The 22,178-nt window shown below is 45.4% G+C and overlaps 1 protein-coding gene across 1 annotated transcript in view; it reads right to left on the bottom strand.

The window, feature by feature from the left end:
* Nucleotides 1-22,178, bottom strand: part of EEFSEC (eukaryotic elongation factor, selenocysteine-tRNA specific) — a 135,203-nt gene that overhangs the window by 25,501 nt on the left and 87,524 nt on the right. Inside the window, exon 6 of the mRNA XM_040407403.1 lies at nt 19,875-20,031. Coding sequence (XP_040263337.1) covers nt 19,875-20,031 — 157 coding nt within the window. The remainder of the gene's footprint in view (nt 1-19,874; nt 20,032-22,178) is intronic.

Below are 22,178 nucleotides of genomic sequence, written 5' to 3'. Positions count from 1 at the left end.
GGGGAGAGCGCTTGGTGGTGGCCCGATCTGAGTCCTTTGGCCACCACTTTGGCCCGCTCTGTTCAAGATATAGGTGCAGGTCACAGCGGTGGGACCCGCACCTATCAGACAATGGGGGCATATCCTAACGATTTGCCCCCATTGTCTCAGATGAGACAACCCCTTTAAGGGTGAGTTCAGAAGGAGCAGATACTCTGCAGATCATAAGGGATGTAAAATTTGTAGCATATTACAGTAGCAGAAAAGTAGATCAGACTCTACCAAATATCATACACATGCTGCGGAAAAAAATCCACAAGAAAATGACCTGCGGGGCGGATTTTGAATCTGCAGCATGTCAACTTACCATGCAGATCTTCAATGCAGATTTCACCCTTTGCCATGCATAGAAAATATTAAATTCATGACAAATCCACATGTAACGTTTGCTGTTTTTTGCCATGGATTTGTTGCTGAATTTGCACAACAATTTGTTGGCAAAATATTCAGCAAATTTTTTTTATGTAAGTTTACGTTTATCAGGATGCAGCTTAACAGGAAAGTTTTTTTCTTTTAATTAGTAAAGTTTTTTTAAAGTTACGTTCACACATGCGGCACAAAATCTGGTAATCTGTTTTGACAAAAACCCGGACTACTGGCATAGCTGGATACTGCCACATACCGCCAAAACCCTATTGTCTATAATAGGATCCAATGGAGATCCAGCTGGTTTATGGCATAAGTGCTGGCTTCTGCATGTAGTGGTATTTGCCCAGCTGAAATACAGACGGATCCCATTATAGTCAATGGGGATCCGGCGGTATGCGGCAGTACCCAGCTTAGATGGGTATTGTAAATTCCCGTAGTCTGTTCCTCTGCCGAAACAGACTACTGGAGTTTGTGCCGCCTATGTGAACCTACCCTTCGATTTGCAAAATAAGTGGTAATAAGAAAGTGTCAACTGAGCACATTTTCAGGTGATACTATGGAGGGGACAGTCTAAAGAACCCAATGTGGTCCAGATTTTTTTTTTTAACTCTGGCTATTGCTCTAAGTTCAGCGAAAGAGGTCGGGGAGATTTCATTTTCGATTGGAAGGACACAAATCAGAACAGTGACCATCTTTGCGAAAGGAAAACTTTCATAAATAGAACTCAAACATCTAATTGTTCCTGTTCCGACCCTCTGACTATAACCCCTGAAGTACAAAAACATGCCGACGGGTTAATTAGCTTCCTATGAACCTAGCCGCTCGGTGTGTATACCGTACCGGGAAGAATCTGAGCGATTACCAGCGCAGCGGAATATGTTGCTGCTACATAAGCGACTGGAATAACATTCAATGGGAAAGACAAGCCGTAGGCTGGAAATAATTTTTCTAAAAGGAAGGCAAAGCTCCGATTAAAAGCCATCACTCCATTTATTCTATATCTCTTCAACAAACCTTTTTAGCGATATCTTGCAGAGTCCGCAGCCTATCTCTAACGTTGTAGATAACAGTCCCACTAACGTCTCAAGACTGGAGCCTAGACTCTGTGTATATATGGAATCTAAACACGCATCATATGGAATATATTATCACGTAACCAGGAAAGTTTGCCTGCAAAACCCTTGTCCCTTGATTACAAATTCCAACACTTGCAAGCCTACCACACTACAAGATGGAGCTACGGTGGTCTGTACACATGTACTTAATTTGGGACGAGGAGAAGTTCAAAAGTTTACCAGCTCTTTTTGACCTGCAGACCCTAATGGTTTCTGTGCTTATATGGAGAGAGATGAAGAGGACATTTAATACCAGCCCAAAAAGGAGATGCAACCAGTTCAGCGGGGATACGTCCATTCCAAAACAAGACTCAAACTCTTGGGATTGGCGTCCGATTTTGGGCTCTTGGTAAGTAGCTGGTGCTATAGGGTCAACGGTGTTACCCCTATAGATTGTATGACAACATGAAATTAAATAATTGAAGGTGCTTAGGAAGGTTGGGCGAAATATATCAGTTTGCAGATGTTGCATAAACTTTGCACTGAAAAATTCCATGCAAGAGCCCATTTATACATGGAAACACAATGGCTTGTATACAACTCGAGGGTCCAAGTCTCGGCAGCTAAAAATATCGTGAAGCGGATTGCGTGGACAGAGTCAGACACAATGCTGTAGAAAGGGGAAACATTACTTAACAGGCAGCTTATACATTTGCAATTGTGAATGTGAAGAGATCCTTGTGCCCCGGGGGACAGACGACTACAAAGAGAGCATAGAACGTACGTCTACTGAGAGATGACTTGGCCGGGGTGAAAATACAGCTACTGTGCGGATGAAAAGCTGAGCTTATTGATCACAAAGAGCATATTTTGCACCCACATAAACTGCATGAAATCTTGTGGGAACAAGCCATCGAGCTGGCACATTACAGGGAATCTTCCTACTCTCGTGGTGGAAGTCACGATGTACAAGTGCAAATACTACCAGGCCATGGGAGCTGAGCTCGTAGACATTGGAGCACTGTACGGAGAGATACCACATATACCGCAGTGTCTCGAGGGGACGGAGGCATCTTAAAAAAAACTGCAAATTTCCTTCCTCGTTGAAATAAAAAATGCACATTTGACCAAATCAAGAGGATCGGGATAGACTGTTGATCGACGGCTTTAGTTACAAAACATAAAAATGTAACTAATTACAAGCTACTAACCCCGATATCCCCACAGACTTGTATATCTTGTGGCAAATATATTAAAAATCCAGGGCCTAGTACATCCACCAATAAGGTTCTTTGCAATTATGTTTTTCTTTATCTTGTCATACACATATAGTAATAGTATCTGGGAGTGATGGTTGGACGTTGTGGACCTCAGAGAATGCCGATCCCGCTTTAAAGACTCCGCTTGTCTGCTAAGAAGTCCATTCCCTGGCCTACAGCCAAATGCTCCCCCCCTTCTGTAGGCTTCCGATGAAGGGCATGAACCTGGATGTAAACCCTTCATTCCCAGCAGAAAGTGGCAGTGACCAGTTCAACCCAAGCCTCTATAGTCTGACGTGGGCACGACACTCAAGACGAGCTGTCACTTAAGAACGAGTCGAGATAAAGGGAGGTCAAATGTCAGCTGCTTGATAATTCATGTCTGGGACTTCTACGGTTTTTCCCACTACCTACTGTATTAGGAGTGACGTTCCCACAGCGTGTCTTAATGCTTATTATGGTGAGCAGAAAAAGCAAATATATGCAAACAAAAAACACGCTAAAACGGATGGAAACGCGGAAGTTAGAGATCTGCTTGTTTGCTCTCGGCAAACCATAAGAGAGTCGGGATGTCCTTTAGATGCCCTTGTAAAAGTAAACAGGCAGGTCTGCAGACATTCACTTCCACTACCGGAGCCTCCGAATATTAGTCTGCTCTGTGCTTAAGGGGCTACAAGGGAAAACAGAAGATATAAGCTACAGCTAGATAGATAGATAGATAGATAGATAGATAGATAGATAGATAGATAGATAGATACCGTAGATAGATATAAGCTACAGCATGATAGATGGATGGATAGATAGATAGGAGATAGATACCGTAGATAGATAGATAGATAGATAGATTTAAGCTACAGCATGATAGATGGATGGATAGATAGATGACAGATAGATATGAGAAAGAGAGAGATATTAAACACAGACAGATATTAGGGCTCATGCACATGAACATATTTTCTGTGTGTGTTCCGTTTTTTTTTTTTTTTGCAGACTGTATGCAGAACCATTCTTTTCAATGGGTTCGCAAAAAGTTACTCTGTGTGCATTCTGTTTCCATATGTCCGCTCCGCAAAATTATAGAACATGTCCTAATATGGTCAGCATAATGGACAAGGGTAGGACTGTTCTATTAGGGGCCAGCTGACGTCATCCGTATTTTTTGCAGACCGCAAAACAATATATACGGTCGTGTATATGAGCCCTTAGATAGATAGATATGAGAGAGATAGATATTAAATACAGATAGATACTAGATAGATAGAAGGGCAGCACACTCCAAATTGCAAAAAAAGTTAATAAAAGATCTTCTTATTTTTTTACATTTTGCAGTGTTCTGCCTTTTTTGCTTTTTTACCTATTGGGATTTAGTCACGTCGCCTTTGGCTCGTTTTGTATTTTCTTCTCCGATGCTGCCATTTCTGTGTATTTAGATAGATTGATAGATACGGTATATTATAGTTTACTGTACTAAAAGGAAATAAAAATAAACTTCTGGACATGAGCGAGCGCCTCTGGCAAGGGAAGGATAATGTACAGCAGATAGAGGGTTAATAGACTGACTCACTTTGCTCGCAGGCCAATCCGAGCTATCCAATCTGATTGACATGTGTGTAATGATGGCAGAAGTAAGGGATATAAGGGGCCAATAAACCTAAAACAGAAGTGGTCCCATATGAAGAGCACCACTTCCAGCTGCGCGCTACGCTGCGATTTTGATGCTCGCCAGGAGCTGCGCTGTTTTTGGGTGGGAAAAAAGGCTGCCCGTTCTAGGCATTAAAGGAGTCCCATCGGCCAGGCCTCAATATATCATGACACCGGTGGGAAAACTGATGAACTGATGTCAACCTTTTATCTGTGAGGGGCTGGAGCTTTTCCATAATTTGTCAAACGTCTTGATTCTGTGGGACATTTGCCATCACTTTCCGTTTTTGTTTTTATTTTTGCACATTTCCCTCCAGTACGTGCCCCGTACTCAGATCACATAAAGCTGCGCGGCTCCGGCGTGTACTGTACGTGAACATGATGTAAAAGCACCTCCGGCAGGATACGGGCCGCGTAAGTTCACAATTCATCTGAAAACGCGGTTTTAGTTTTACTTCCAAGAAAAACCTCCAAGAATAGCAGAGTCCGCAGGGAATGTGTAAATCAAGCTTTATTATCCCCGCCTTCATTATGAGGGAATATAACATCAAGTTATCTTCAAAGCCGAGCGAGTGCAGCGATATAGGATGTCAGCGGAGCGCTGCTGAGGGGGGAATGGCAGCAGTCCACACGTCATGTCCTGACTGAGGCGGCCAACAACAGACTGAAGACCCCCGACTCCGATCGTTTGTCACACTGGGCCAACAAATTGTTCAAAGTGTCAAATAAACTATTACAGAATGGCCGCATGTGGCGCAAACCCTGCGGATTGTCTGCAACGGAAATGCATGCTGAAAATACAAACTGTTTACAGTACCAGCAAAGAGGACGAGATTTTATTTAAAGTAGTGCTCCTTTTTTTGTTTGTTTTTACATATATTACTAACTAGGGTTGTCACGATACCAAAATTTAGATTAGATTTCTATACCATAAAAAATTATTGCGATACTCGATACCATTTGATACCACGCAAAAGAAAAATAAAACATCTAAAAAGCCGTGCGCATTCTGCATTTTATGGACTGTCCAGCCCATAATAGAATCATTAAAAAATGGCGAATCACGCGTTTCTTTATTTATTTTTTTATCTTATTTACGGAATTCACTGCATAGGAGATGTTTTTTTAATATTTTAATAGTTTTGACTTTTTTGGACGTGGCGATATATAATATGTTTATTATATGTAGAATTGTGAAAGGGGGCGATTTAAACTTTTAATATTTTGGTGTTTTTTTTTATCTTTTTACTTTATAACTATTAGCCCCCTTAGGGGGCTAGAACCCTTATCCCGTTCACCTTATTAGAGATCTATTAGGGTGAATGTGCTGTGCTTTGTGCACACAGCAGCAGGGAGCTTACCATGGCAGCCATGGAAGGCTTCAGCAGCGTTCCGGCTGCCATGGTAACCGATCGGTGCCCTGCCATTTCACTGCTAGGGCTCCGATCGGAAGCGGCCACTGCCACCACTGCAAATACACCGGCCTTACAACTTTACACTTGTCTAAACCTACGCCAGCTCCCTTCCTGGCATAGATTCAGACCATTTTCTACACCTAAAACAGGCGTAGAAAATATTAAATGAGAAGGGCCTGCCGGCCCGCCCTTTTCCCACGCCACGGCCCCTTTTTTTAGACCTGGAGTGAGCGGCGGAAAAAGTTGCAAATTGCGGGGCAAATTACCTTTGCATTGCAATCTGTAACAGATATAGGCCAAAAAGTGGCCTCTATCTGTTCGTAAATGACCCCCAAAGAACTTTGGAAACATGCAGAACTTTTCATTACACGATAATTGAACTTCTTGTAGAAAGGAGCGGAAACCCCCTTTAAACAGCACAGGCGTGAAATCTCATTGCACGGCTCCCACTAACAAAAGGATAGATTTCTTTTTTCTTTTCTTTTTTTTTCTTCCACAATAAAAGTTTCTGCATCTAAAATTGTTTTAATTTATTTAAAATAAAATAAAAAAATGTAAAAATACTTTGCAGCCACTTTGTAGATGAATAAATACAACCCGGAGCGGGAGAGAAAGAAAACTTTATTGCTATCAGCAATTACCTCGAGAACTTCGTTTTCTACCATATTTTCCACGCTCTTTTCAGAAGTGCGGTTTTAAATTCCGTTTTGTTTCACGAGATGATATACTCAGATACTGCATTCACAGGAAACCGCAAACACCTCGAGAAATCCTCTCTCCCCCCCCCCACTTCAAGATAGGAAATATTTAGGAAATATAATATGTTCGTTCTACTGAGAACAACCTGCTCCTTTTGTTTTCGTTTTATCAGCGTTCACGCGATAGTGGGAACAAGGAGAGAGAAGGGAACAGGCGGGCGTTATCTTTATGGATAAGTGATTGCATTAGCTTACAAATATAAGTTTCTATTAAGTGCGGAGCTGCTTTGAAAGGTCGGAGGGGGGACTTTTTAGTAATTTTTTTGTTATCTTTCACTTTTACTTCTTTTATTTCGGTCAGATGTTTCTCCATTAAATGCTGAAAAAGTATGTGTGAAGATTATATATATATATATATATATATATATATATATATTACACAGTACAGACCAAAAGTTTGGACACACCTTCTCATTCAAAGAGTTTTCTTTATTTTCATGACTATGAAAATTGTAGATTCACACTGAAGGCATCAAAACTATGAATTAACACATGTGGAATTATATACATAACAAAAGTGTGAAACAACTGAAAATATGTCCTATTCTAGGTTATTCAAAGTAGCCCCCTTTTGCTTTGATTACTGCTTTGCACACTCTTGGCATTCTCTTGATGAGCTTCAAGAGGTAGTCCCCTGAAATGGTTCTCACTTCACAGGTGTGCCCTGTCAGGTTTAATAAGTGGGATTTCTTGACTTATAAATGGGGTTGGGACCATCAGTGGCGTTGAGGAGAAGTCAAGTGGATACACAGCTGATAGTCCTACTGAATAGACTGTTAGAATTTGTATTATGGCAAGAAAAAAGCAGCTAAGTAAAGAAAAACGAGTGGCCATCATTACTTTAAGAAATGAAGGTCAGTCAGTCAGCCGAAAAATTGGGAAAACTTTGAAAGTAAGCGCTATTTGACCATGAAGGAGAGTGATTGGGTGCTGCGCCAGATGACCTGGCCTCCACAGTCACCGGACCTGAACCCAATCGAGATGGTTTGGGCTGGACCGCAGAGTGAAGGCAAAAGGGCCAACAAGTGCTAAGCATCTCTGGGAACTCCTTCAAGACTGTTGGAAGACCATTTCAGGGGACTACCTCTTGAAGCTCATCAAGAGAATGTCAAGAGTGTGCAAAGCAGTAATCAAAGCAAAAGGTGGCTACTTTGAAGAACCTAGAATATGACATATTTTCAGTTGTTTCACACTTGTTTGTTATGTATATAATTCCACATGTGTTAATTTATAGTTTTGATGCCTTCATAGTCATGAAAATAAAGAAAACTCTTTGAATGAGAAGGTGTGTCCAAACTTTTGGTCTGTACTGTATATATATATATATAACGTATACATACATCTATAAAAATATATCAATATACCGATGGATCAGCATCCGTGGGCCTGGTAGGGACTATTCCAGACCATTAAAGGGGTAACCTGACACTAACAAATGCTCCACAACATGCCGGGCCCTCACACTAATTCTACTTACCTTGCCCCCTGCGCCGCCGCTGCTGCTTCTCCCCGTGCACGGATGAAAACATCCGGTGTCGGGGGGGAAAGGTGCAGCCAATGGCAGGTGGTGATGGGGACAAGCCTTCCTAGTGTCACCCTCCATGCTCGGGAGACTCTACCTCGTCTGCCATTGGCTGCCCCCCCAACACCGGATGTTTTCATCCGCACACGGGGAGCAGCAGCAGTGGCGGTGCCGGGAGCAGGGAGCCAGGTAAGCAGAATCCTAGGGGGAGTATTTGTTAGTGTCGGATAACCCCTTTAAGGCATTCTGACAGTCCAAGAAAAATTAGAAGGGACTCCTACATTTTCCAGAACAGTGGAGCAGAATTACTGATCCTGTCCAACAAGTTCACAGCACGAACTTAGGGGAGAATCTATCATTCCCTCCATGCCAGATTTCTATGAATGTACATAGATCTTGGGTGCACTGCAGAGTCCAGCATGGGCTTCTCAGAGAAGCCTTCTGGGAGCAGTAAACGGTGAGGTCAGCCATGACAGCAGAAATACAGAAGCCTGTCAGTGACGTAAAGAATGACGTTTATTGAAACAGTCCCGATGCATGCGCAGTACAAGTATCCTACTGCACATGCGCTAGGAAGGGAGGCCGGCCCTCACAAAGTCTTCTTGGCTGCAGTCGATAGTGAAGTCAGAAATAAAGCTCTTTTGACTGCCGAGGGCAGGAAGACAGAAAAGCACTTCTGGACGGGATCGTACCGGAACCACTGAAATCACAGAAGAAAAGGTCACGCGACTGTAACGAACAGGAAGGAAACGCCAACTTGACACATGGTATGTACTGCTCTTCTCTCTACAGGTTAGAAGAGCACAGCACGGTTTGTCTCAGACCCCTTTAATATATTTTATAGCATTTGGATTTTTCTGACAGAGCTCCAAATCCCCTTTATAGACCTAGAGGGAAATTAAAACATTCTAGCTACCTGCAGCCACCACTAGAGGGAGCTCACTGCACGCTGCACGCTGTTTAATTTGTGAAACAGTATAAACAGTTTGCAGTAAGCTCTTGAGCTCTCTCTAGTGGTGGCTGTTGAAAGCCAGAATTTCATCAGTGTCAGAAATACAGAGGTCTTCCCTCCTATAAAAGTATATTATAAACTTAACTAGAGCATAATTGAGGATGGACATTTCATCATCTTTATGTCGACGCGCTAGAAACTTGGTGGGGGACCTGTTGTTGGTACATAAAGGGGATAATTAGTGTCTGATTGGTGGGGAGCATGAGAATGGGAGGCATCCTGTGTCCTCCCTTAAGACTTGAGTGGTGGTCGTGCATGTGCACTGCTGCTGCTTCATTCATCTCTATGGGGCCGCCGGAGATAGTGGGGAGCTGTACTTTGCTCCACCAGTCATATCGAGAATGAATGGTGCGGCAGCGCGCATACTCGACCGCCACTCCATTCCAACGGGAAGGGGAGCAAAGGATCCCTCTTCTTGTGATTGGTCCAAGTGGTCACCCCCCCCACAAGGCCCTATATTGTAGTTAGAGGGTCAGCTTAACTCTTAGAACAACCCCTTTAAGAACTGAAGTTGAGAAAGTCTCACCTGCGTATAATATCCGGCCACGGCAGCAAAAGCGCATGAGCAGGGCCCGGAGCTGCGCAGAATTCTGATGCTATATGGAGATTATTACACTATGGACACATTGTATTTCTATTTAGGTAATTTGTGGATCACAGCCTCTACATTGTTGTTGGTCTTACGGATTATGATCGGGGCTGGTTAAGCCTCTTGCTTACAATGACCGGCTCAGCTGGAATAATATTGAATCTAAATCATATCTCCAGCAGAAGGATGGATTTTTTTTTTTTTTGAGGGGGGGGGGGGGGGGGTCCCAGCTTTCTAAAGGGAGTATGGCACCAAAGGACTGGTCTTCTGGCCAGAAGAGGAAGGTTACAGCCTGGTCAAGGAGCCTCCCCAGAGATGTCAGAAAGGTTCTGCTAACTTTTTCGATCCATATAAATAAACAGTTGAACGTGAAGAGCCTTGAACCAAAGCCCCCCCATGTTTACCTAACCCCTGAACCGTGAAAGACATCAATCCCACACTTATTAAAGCAAGACCTCGCTATCCCGGATGGCTTTGACTGAGACCTCTCCCCTGCATATTTACAACCGGCCAGGGGTCAGAGAAAGTTCTGATGGGCCTTGTCTTATAAAGAAGAGAAAGTCTGAAGAGCGGCATTGGGGGGGTGAGACTCAGACAGCTTTAATTAGAGGGACTCGCTAGACTAAAGTATCAATATACAGGTCATGTTATCCAGGCTGCCAAAGGAGACACTTATCTCAGGGCCGGTCACCATGAGAAAGCCGCTGTTTTGGAGTTATTCTAACCTGTCATGTCTGTCGGTTTGCCTTGCACATTGATACTCCCCTTTAAGACCCTAATACAATGGGCCGGCCAAGCGGAAAGCCGAAGGAGCTGTTATCACCCTGGAAATTGTACAGAGGGGCCATTGTCCCAGCATGGATATTGACAGCCAGTAACAAAAGTATCAGGACTGCAGGGGGGAGAAGAGGAACCTAGACCCCATGGATCCCAGTACGTCGCCATTGGGTAGTGCCCATGTGTGCCACACTAACCATGGCCTACGACACCAGGGCCTGCATCTGAACCTGCTGTTAGAGGAGGTGAATTTCCATTATATATATTTTCAATGACTTGTTCAGTAAAAGCTTATAATAATTATAAAAAAAAAAAAAAAAAAACAACATTAAAAAATTTGTCCAAAAAATGTGTACACTTTTCATTTATATTTTGTTACAGTCATGTATCCGGGATGTGAATTCTGTAGGATGTAATCTGTTTGCTGCGGACGAGACTAGGTTCCAGGGCCTTAGGAATCCCTTGGTCTTCCCTATTGTCCATGCCGGAGGATTTTTTTAAAAATAGCCACAGTCAGCAGCAGGGTAGTCAGGGACGGAGCCAAGGATACGAACCAGGAGAGTAGTCAGGATGTCAGAAGGAGAGATGAGAAAGGAATGGAGCCAGGAGCCGAAGCAGGGTCAGAACCAAGGCCGAGGTCAGGATCAGGGTCAATTCCAGGAGACCCCGATGGAGAGGACGAGATGTACTGCTCCATATCAACAGTGTACGTCATAAATATGTGACAGATTGGAACCCCCACTTTAGGAGAGAAGATGAAGAGGCCGCTCATGCATGAGGCCTTCTCCATTAAAGCTGATGGAAATAGCCGAGCGGTTCGCAACCCCCATAAACTACACTGGAGAGAGTCACATGCAGTCACAAACAAAAGGAAAGCACGGCGCAGTATGTTTTTATAAGTTGGCAGGGTACTGACAAAAAGCCAGGTTCTGGTCTGATGAAAGTCTGGTTACCTGCAGCCACCACTAGGGGGAGTGCCTGCAGTACGCTGCCCCTAGTGGAAGTTGTCTGTAGCTAGAATTTTATGCTTAAAACATTTTTTATGGGTTCAGAATATTGGCATGACCTGAGGATAGGCCACCAGTATCTAATCGGTGGAGGTCCAACTCTTGCCTCCCTGCCAATCAGCTATTTGAAAGGGCCATCAGCTATTCCTCCTGTACCTTGTGCCTCAGTACCCTACTGGTGCCTCATACTGTCTGCCGTTCCAATGGTTCTCCACAAACCACCAAATTTATAGAAGGCTTTTTTTCCTCGCTTTGCAATCTCAACTTTACAGCTGCTCTGTGGGAGCTGGGAAACACTCGGAGAGATGCAGAGGAGCCATTTCCTAAAATTATCTCAATTGCTGCCATTAACGCAAACTCCCGAAACGATGTTTTCTAATGATTGTCTGGAGAGTCAACAGAACAGGAAATGAGGGCGAGAGCCGGGGACGAGGGGGCATCAGACTGAAAACCGCAGGTGCAGGAAGACGAAACTGTTCCAATGTGTGCAATGGGTCTTGGCATGACCAGGAGGGACTGCACCTGGCAGGAGCTGCCGTGCGGCCAAGGTCCTGACCTCAGCTGTTCCACCGCGTCCATACGGCCGTTCCCATGGGGCCCGTCCTCCTGTAATAATGCTCTCCAAGTTTAAGGCTGTAATACGACCATTTGTCAACAGTGACAACGAGACGGATGAGATATTAAGTGTTTTTGTAAGAGAAATACATGTGACAGCTTACAAGCCCGGACAATTACCCTGTCTGATCTGTGAACACATTGTCTGGGGTCTGTCCTCGGGGAATTATTACATTTGATTAAAGGGGGTTTCCACTTTAAGACAACTAATTGTTAAATGAATTTTCCAGCACTTAAAAATACATGGCTGCCTTCTCAAAATTAAAAAAAAAAAAAAACTGTGCAAATTTGCAATACCAGACTGGTGGACAGGTGTGGCGCTGTTTCTGGAAGGAAGCAGCCATGTCTTGCTGGTCCTGCACAGGCCCTTTAATCTGTGCATATCGTCCAGTAAGTTTTTTACTGTAGCTCAGTGACCATCAGCTTGGGGTTCTCCAGCTTTCGCAATAACTACAACTCACAAAGTCAAGACAGTCTTTCGCCTGGGAACCGGACAGCCACAAGTTCGGGACTATATTAGCAACCTCCGGCACCCCAGATGTTGTGAAACTACAACTCCCAGCATGCACATTGACTCGGATGTTCTCGGAGCTCCCAAAGAAGTACCACTTGGAACCGAAACAGAGTTCGGTAAGTTATTACCCGAACTCTCGCGAGTCTTCTCAAAGTAATAACTTCGGCTCATAGGAGCCAATACATTCTAATACTGTACGGAGCGCTCGTTCCGAACAGTATTCTAAAGAAGTTTTATGCAAATCTACTTCGGATGTTTCATCCGAAGTCGATTCACTCGTCCCTAGCACCCACCATAAATAGCAGTGCCCAGTTTACTGGCAGCATTCGGACTGGATGTCTATTGCAATGCGACCTGTGAGTGGTGGACAATCGGTGAGGGGCCCGGCATATGGGGGAGCAGTTTATAGTCTTGGATAACCCCTTTAATACAAGGCACTTTCTAATATATCGTGATTCTCCATATTGCCTCTTTTTCTGGCTGGATTCATTTTTCCAGGGGTTTCAGCCACCGCTGCAGAGCGGATACGAGGTGGGCAGAACGGGAGCTGCTGTGCATGCGTGCCTGTGTGCTCCTACGGTCCTGACCACCACTTTTTCCTATAGTGTGTAAGCACGACCACCGCTGAAGGATTGCAGAGTGGTCGTAACCATAGAAACAAGCAGTGTATAATGTGATGGAAAATGGATCCAGCCAGCAAAGGAAGCAATATGGAGAATCACAATACATTAGTAAGTGCCTTGTATTAACTTTCTCTACATGATAAATTCTATTTGCTGAAGTGAGAGACGACCCCTTTAACTGCTATACACCTTCTATAGGGTGTATAAACACACTGGCACCAACGTCCAAATGTGGATATTTCCGTGAGTGGTGGGAGGCCTATAGTAGTTAAAAGAGTTGTCCTAAAGTGACAACTTATCTCCCCATCCACAGGATAGGTGGTAAGTGACTGATCGGTGGGGGCCCAATGGCTGGGATCCCAAAGTGATCATGAGAATGGGGGTCCGGTGGCCCCATTTGAATGAGTGGTGGGTGAGCACGCACACCCTGTCTCATTCATTCCGTCTGGGACTGCCGGGATAGGTGAGGGCTCTACTCGCCTATTTTTCGTAGTCCCATAGACTTTATGTGAAGTGCAGTGGGCATGCATGACTGCCAGCCCATACCTGTGAAGTCGGGGGTGACACAGGACCTCGTTTGGTTGGACCCCACCAAGAACTTATAACCTAACCTGTGTATAGGAGGTTGTATAAGTTGTCATTCTGGGACACCCCTAAGTCTCCTGTATACTTGTAATTAAATTATCCGGAAGATCTGGGCGGAGAACCAGCCCCTAATATAAGTATTGGGCACCAATTACCATATGTTTTTAAGGAAAACAATCCTTGACCTGCCAACTAACCCTTGCTATTATACAGACAGTAAAGCAAAAAAATAAAAATATTATTATAATAATAATAATAACTAAAAAAAATAAAAAAGCATTCATGTCTTTAAAAGTGCGCAGACGACTTGCTTAAGGTCGCAGGAGGGTACAGAAATAAGACAAAGGGAGTCGATTACAGAGTTACACACTTATGCAAACAGTTATCCAATGCATTTTTTTTAAAGGTAATATGATGTGTTCGTATTAAGCTGATAACCAAGGAGACTGCTGACAGTCTCGCCGAAATTCCCCTTTTAACACGGGTGCATGGGGAATATCTGTTTGGTTGGGCAATCAATATGGTTAAATGACTGCCGCCAGAAAGTGGTCGGAGTGCGCTGAAGGATGATGTTCATGAGCTGGTTCAACAAGCCTCTAATGAACTTATCTCCTTTCATGTCATACTATCTTAACTCCGCTGCAAAGACAATTTGTACAACTGGATCGCGCCCGAGAAGAGTTTGATCCTTCTCCTGCAATATATCCATCTTACTTATCCGTCCGCGCTCCACAATGAGGAACTTCCCGGTCTTAAGCCCGAAATCCACGATTCTGCTACAATGCGTATTATGGCGACATCATTTTATTCCATGCACATTTGCAATTTAATCATTTGGCTCCTTCCTTCCGCCAGAGGAAACTATTTTTTAAACCTGGATTATAAAAGAGTCTGGAAAAAAAAAAAAATCCTCCATTCACGGGGATATAGAGCTCTTTAGAAGACTATTGTACGGAGAATTGCATGATTAGTTTGACGAACATCAGCCGATCCCAGATAAAAAAATAAAAAAATGTGATCTCCACAAAAGACCGGGGCGACATTGTGACACCGTAATTTCATCAAGTCACTTGACTGCAATTGACTACTTCAAAAAGGCGGAAGCGGCGGCTGACATCAATGCCCATCCTGCTCGAACGCTGTATTCCCTCCACATCTTCATAGCGCGGTGACGAGCCTCCGGGAGGTCAATGGACCTTCTTAATGCCACGGCTTTATCTTCCCGTGCATTTCGGTCATTCTGTTAAGGTAGGTTCACATGGAGGATTTTGCCGCGACAAAATCCTACGTTTATCCCATCGCAGAAGCCGCTGCGCTTTTCATGTGCACCTAAACCACGCGAAGGCTTCCGCCGCGGCTTTGCGAAGGGTCTGCACGGGAACTGCTCCAAGAATGGACCTCTATATCAGGGCTGGCCAACCCGCGGCTCTCCAGCTGTTGCAAAACTACAACTCCCAGCATGCTCAGACTGCCTATGGCTATCAGCCTACAGCAGGGCATGGTGGGAGTTGTAGTTTTACAACAGGTTGGCCATCCCTGCTCTACATTCTCGGCATGGTCATGAAAACCGTGCGGCACAAACCCTTGGCCACATGAACTGCAGCGCAGCCTCGCATTGGAAGGAAGCAGTCTCAGAGCAGATTTGGCGCGTTTTTTTGCCCCAAATCCGTGCCGAAATCTGCACCCAAAATCCTCTGTCTGAACCTACCCTTGCAGTATCACACATGTAGGACATTTACACATCCTCTCCAATAAAAAATAAAACACGCTGACCTGAGATCTGTGACACCAAACAGGGACATCCTATAAGACATGGAGATTCTAATAAGGCCTCATTCACACGACCGTATGTATTTTGTGGTCCGCAAAACACGGATCCGCAAAAAATACGGATGATGTCCATGTGCATCCCGCAATAGAAAATAGAAAAGTCGTATCCTTGTCCGTAATGTGGACAATAATAGGACATGTTACATTTTTGTGCGGACCAGACATAGGGAAACAAAATGCACACGGAGTAACCTACATTTGTTTTGCGGACCCATTGAAATTAATGGTTCCGCCAAAAAATTGGTAAATTGCGGCAAATTGATTAAAAGGAACACACCTCTTAATAAATTTGGCACAAAAATGTGAGAAGATAAAATCTACGCCTACTATGGGCAGTCAGAGATTTGCACCAAAATTTGCACCATTTTCTGCCTTTATTGTTAATAAATCTGACTAAAAGTTGGAAGCCACGCCCTCCTGGTAAACCACGCCCTCCTGGTAAACAACTCAAAAAGTGAAATGGATTCACATGAGTCATTTCTTCATTTTCTGCCTAAAACTCCCCAAACCCCTTGCATGCAATCTATGGGGGGAGGGGGGGGGGGATATGTATTAAAGGGGTTTTTCCGTGGTTTACATATTGATGACCATTTCTCAGGATAGCTAATCAATATCAGATCAGTGGGGATCCAACTCCCGGGACCCTAGCTGATCAGCTGCACTAAGAGGCCACGACCTCCGTGAGCACTTAGGCCTCTTCCAAGGTCAGCGACGTCACGTTCATCGGTCACATGACCTAGGCGCAGCTCAGTCCCATCCAAGATATGCTTGGTAAGCTGCGAGAAGGCCGAGGTACTCACCGGCGGTCTGGTGAGCGCCACGGATTCCTTAAAACACTTGATCGGCGAAGGCGCCAGGAGTCATTCTGATGACCTATCCAGAGCAAAGTCATCAATATGTAAATCCTGGAGGACCCCTTTAAGAAGTAATAATTCTGGTGCATGCGGCAGAATTTTTTTTTACCCCAAGTAGGGGGTTGGCGGAGATATCCAGTCTCATTTTCTTCTGCCGCAATGTTAAAATAAGTGGGGCTGCAGAGGCTCCGCCTCCTCCTGCCCACTTTTTGTAAACATGACAAGGATGATGGAGAAGAGAAAAGTCAAAATTTTTTGCCAGAAACCTGGTATACAAAGCTAATACATCCTATCTGCTCCAGATAATCACCAGTAAGTCTGTTCTCCGAATATAGTGTCCTTTCTCAGGAGGTGTGTCCTTTCTCAGGAGGTGTGTCCTTTCTCAGGAGGTGTGTCCTTTCTCAGGAGGTGTGTCCTTTCTCAGGAGGTGTGTCCTTTCTCAGGAGGTGTGTCCTTTCTCAGGAGGTGTGTCCTTTCTCAGGAGGTGTGTCCTTTCTCAGGAGGTGTGTCCTTTCTCAGGAGGTGTGTCCTTTCTCAGGAGGTGTGTCCTTTCTCAGGAGGTGTGTCCTTTCTGCTGTAGCTCCTCTCTCCCTGTCACAGCTCCGAGGGGTAGGCCCTATTTCAGGAGGCTTGCCCTTTGTTAGGGGTGGTGTATGCTTTCTACTGCAGCTCTCCCATTGTATCCGTCACAACTTCTAACAGTAGCTAGGACAAGTGTCATTTGAAGGATGAAACCGAGCATGTGCGACCACCTCAGTTGGTGGACGTGTACATTTGCTATACAGATTAAACACTAGGGGAGCCATTATAATGAAGCCAAGAGAATATTTCACAATTGGACAATTGTTGTAAAGTAAATTATTAGTTCCTCATGCGGAATTGTTTTTACATAACACTTTAAAGGGGTTACCCGAGCATGGAAGTGCCCCGGGCCACTCACACTGATTTAACTTACCTGGCCCCCGTGCCACTGCTGGTGCAGCTGCTTCTCCCCGTGCGCAGATAAAAACATCTGGTGTCGGGTGGCAGGCAATGGCAGACGGGGACGAGCCTCCCTAGCATCGCGGGTGACGCTACGGAGGCTCGCTCCCATCATGGCCTGCCATTGGCTGCCCCCTCCCCCCCGACACCAGATGTTTTCATCTGCGCACGGGGAGAAGCAGCGGTGGCCGTGCGGGGACAAGGAGCGGCGCGCAGGGAGCGATGAGCCAGGTAAGTAGAATCAGTGTGAGGGGCCCGGGCATAAGAGGGGGCATTTCCAGGCTCGGATAACCCCTTTAAGGGTAACACAAGCTTTTTTTTTTTTTTTACATAAAAACATTTAATTTCTTTTAAAATATATAAAATTTGGATCTCTATACCAAGCCCTAAAGCTCAGGGAAGACCACAGAGCGCGCGCAGATGAAGCCTTCTATGGTATACTTAGCCATCAAAGGCCGTGTCAGGAAAAGGTTCCTTCTAATTCTATATGGAAGCAATCTGTGGGGTAAGACAGACTCAAATTATTACTGTCTGCAGACAAAAAATATTCAAAAAATTCTGAAGAACTTAGGGAAATAACAAGGCAGTTTTCCTCATGGGAACACGGCCTGAAGTGTTCTGCACTGAACAGTAGGGAGACGCTGCCATCGCAAGGTCATGGACCGGAGAGGAAGCGAGGAGGAAATGTTTAAAGCCCTAAAGCTCGGGGAAGACCACAGAGCGTCCAGCGTGCGCAGATGAAGCCTTCTATGGTGTACTTAGCCATCAAAGGCCGTGTCAGGAAAAGGTTCCTTCCAGTTCTATATGGAAGCAATCTGTGGGGTAGGACAGACCGCGGGAGCAGGGATCTGATCAATCGCTTTAAATAAAATGAGACCACAAACAGGATGCAGAGCCATTAAACACAGCGCTGACATGTGCAGGAATGTGAACTGCCGTTGATATGTGCTGCATCATACCCCTCCTCCCCCACCCCGCAAGTCCTGTTAACCCTCTAAACAGTCCTGGATCTGCAGACTCAGCAGAGACAACCCTAACAGTCTAAACCTCAAAAAAAGACTCCTGGGTCACATCCTGTGCTCAGCCAGGTCTTTCAGACTCATGCACCACTGCTGATATTAAAGGGGTTGTCCGGATTAGATAACCCCTGTTCACATGAAGCGCCCCCTGACGATAAAAGAGGTCATAGCAAAAGACATTTCAGCAGAGGGCGTCTGCACCCACAAAGTGGCCTCCTGATCCTTAGGTGCTGTGCTAAACTATCTGGTGTGTTTTTGCTTTTTTTTTTTTTTATAGCATTACTTCTAAAAAAAAGTTCCTATTTTGTTCCTTTGGAAGCAATACCACATGTAAAAAATACCGCTGTGGTGTCCAAACAAACCCTTGAGCAGTCCTGCTAGGGCATGTCCACAGGGGATGTAAATTTCTATGGAATCTGTTGCAGATTTACCACAATTTTGAAGCAAAATCTGCACATTTTGTTGCAGATTTCACCCTATGGATTGCAAGGGTGAAAATCTGCAACATAAATGGACTATAGATACACATAGATCTGCATAGGAGCTGTAAGCACAAAACAGCAGGAGATTTACGCAGGATTGTGCTTACGCTTGGAAAGGGGGCACAAGCGGGTAAACCACAAATAGACATTAGAGAGCTGCAAAGTATCCTGTATTGAATAGACAGCTCCTATGCTGACTTGCGTTTCCATGGAAACAGACTACAAACAAACCTTGTGTAGTCTTATCCTTCAGTCCCATTTCATTCTCTTCCATCTGTCTCCTCTTCTCTGCTTGTAGTTTACTAAGCGGGCAGAGGGCTGGACGCCATAGCTGAACGATAAGTCTGCGCGGGCTTTGATGCAGGTCAGTACCGTGATATTCCAGCAACAAAAATGCAGCGAAACCTCATATATCGAAGTACTGCTTGTCCTGCGGAGCTGCCACATATATCCTAAGGCTTCTTATACACTTGCGTTGTTGTCCTCCGACAAAGGATCTCAATATCGGAAAAATACATTTCCGTTTAGTCCTCATTCATTCTGAATGGAAAGAGATCCGTTCAGGATGCATTAGGTGCGGTTTTGTGTCCGGTCATAAAAATGGGAAAAAAAACGGATCCTGCACTGAAAACTATGTAAGTCAATGATTTTGGAGCCTAAAAAACCGAATCTGCCAGCCAGTGTATGAACGTATTTAGTGAAGGATCCCTTTTTTCCCGTTTTGATTTCACACAACCGCATCCTGATGTGCAAAATCAAAACAAGATCTGCCGGATCTCAATACCGGAATTAACAACGCAAGGGGGCGAAAGTAGCCTTAAGACTTGGCGATACACGCCTTAGACACATCTACTGTACATATCGCCACCGTTTGCTATTCCGGTAATTTTTTGGACAGAACGTTGATAAATTCCACATATGGACTCACTTGGGATTCGGATTTTGAATTTGCCGCTCTGGCCGAAGCTTCCTTCTATGGTGCCTTCCTCTCCCGTCGACAGCTTCACCTTCAGTCCGACAAACAGCTGCATATTGGTCTCCTTTTTGAAGAGGGAACGTCCGATGACACTGTAGTCGTCGTTTACCTGCGGGACAGAGAGGGAGCGGCAGATCAGTGCCGTGTGCGAGGTAAAATGCAGCCATAACGTCTACACGTAAGAGAATGACACCGGACCTGCGGTGGTAATCATATTTACCTGATCTTCACCTCTGGGTTCCAGCTCCATCTCTGTAGGTCAACACCGGAGCGGTCATGGCACCGGATCAAGTGACGCATGGACGAACGTCACCTGTCGGATGTTGACGTGGGCAGGTGCAGGACCCGCAGGGGCAGCGAAGGAGCCAGAACCCAGCGGCAGGGATCAGGTAAGTATGATTAGCACCGCAGGAGGTAGGTAGAAAAGGTCCTCAGGGGGTGAACAACCCCTTTAAGAACTCCCATGAAAGTCCACATAATAAAAAATCAAAGCATCCTGTCTCTTTAAGCACGTCCCGCACACCGGGCACCAGACAGACGAGGTGCGATGGCGCCGTGAACCGGTCAGACCTCCACCTAGTGCCAAAACAAAGGTTGAAAGTTTAAAGGATGTTAACAAATAATTGCGAAAAAATAAAAAAAGAGCGATGTCTATAGAAACGTACGGAGAGCTCGTAAATACGCTGGGTCAACACTGCTCCAGCTTTTATTTTCAGTGAGCAAAACGCGGCCACTTCCCCGACTCTCGCTGTCCAAACAGCACGTAGCGCGCCGCCTGCACCGCTCTGCCAGAACCAAACAAAGCCGAGAAATACTTCTACTGGCGTCTACGAGAGTACGCACCATGCACGCCGCATTATACCGCCTCACACGTGTCCTGTAGAAGGCAGGCCGTGAAATATGCCATCAATTACACCAAGAGCTGCAGAGGTAGCAGAGCCGAGTGTGTCACTCTGCATAACTCGGAATCCCCCATCAGCTGTAAAATGTTCCAACAGCGAGCGTCTAATTAAAGGGGATCTCCGCCTCTCTATATATACTACTTGGCTGGGTTCACATCTACACTTTTAACTTATAGCCAGATACCACCGGGCACCGCCATTTCCCCATTGTCTGTAATGGATTCCGTCCGCTTTCCAGCACATATGCCGGATACAGTGAATTCTAGCAGTCTGTTCCTCCACTGGAGCACATATCTGAAACTTGGGGTACATGGACCGTACGGGGGCAGGTTCACATTGGCACCCCCAGAGCAGATAGCTGCTATAAAGCGTGGCTCCGGAGGGCCCATCCCAACAGAGAGGCTGCTCTGCAATACTATAGTTTCCCATGCTATGATTCTGATCAATTAGCATCCAATTCCACCTGCGACTTGTAATCCGGCATCCATATCCGTTAATCTGCCTCCTCTTAGGCCCCATCTACGCCGATCGGGCACAACATTAAAACAGATTATTGTCATTTGTCCCTGACCCGCCGAGGCATAAAGGTATCCAGCAATTTGCTCTACAGTAGCTCTCCTGCGGGATCGGACCAGACGGGCTAGCCTTCACGTCAATGAGCGTTGGGCGTCCATGATCCTGTCACCAGTTCACTGGTTCTCCTTCCTCAGAGCACTTTTGGTAGGTACCAACCACTACACAACAGGAACACCCACAAGTCCGGCCACCCTGGTGATGCTCTGACCCGGGCGTCTAACCATCACAAGCTGACCCTCGTCAGAGTCGCTCAGATCCTTCCGCTTGCTCATGTTTCCTGCTTCCAACACATCAACTGCAAAAAGACTGTTCACTGGTTGCCTAATATATCTCCCGCCAGACAGCGCTGTCAGCAGATAATTCACCTGTGAGTGGATGTAACATCGCAGCTGATCTGTATGGGCCAGGGGCATCGTCTGCTAGACCTGTATGGGTATTGCCGCCTCCAGCTGCGGCTTCGTTACGTAACGCGACATTTCTCACCGTGTGTATTTATGTACACTGCCTTTATTTCAGCATTACATGACATAATCTACAGAATCCCTGTAAGTGGCGCAGTGCCCGGGGCAGCCGTGGACAGGGGCTGCTCCTCTACCACCCAAATGGCGCTGACTGACAGACTCCTCGCCCCGGCCCTGTCCTCCCGGATCGCTCTGTTCTTCTTTAATGTCTGCAGATTCTTGGCGTCTCCTGGTATCAATTACTGTTTGTTCTTGCTGAGGGTGACGGGCGCTAAGGTGAGAAACCCAAACAACAGACAATGGTGGCAGAGGGCGCG

This window comes from Bufo bufo, chromosome 9 (genome assembly GCF_905171765.1).
Source record: "Bufo bufo chromosome 9, aBufBuf1.1, whole genome shotgun sequence".
Lineage (NCBI taxonomy): Eukaryota > Metazoa > Chordata > Amphibia > Anura > Bufonidae > Bufo > Bufo bufo.
Note: the sequence above shows the minus strand (reverse complement) of the source record. Positions and strands in the feature narration are given on the sequence as shown.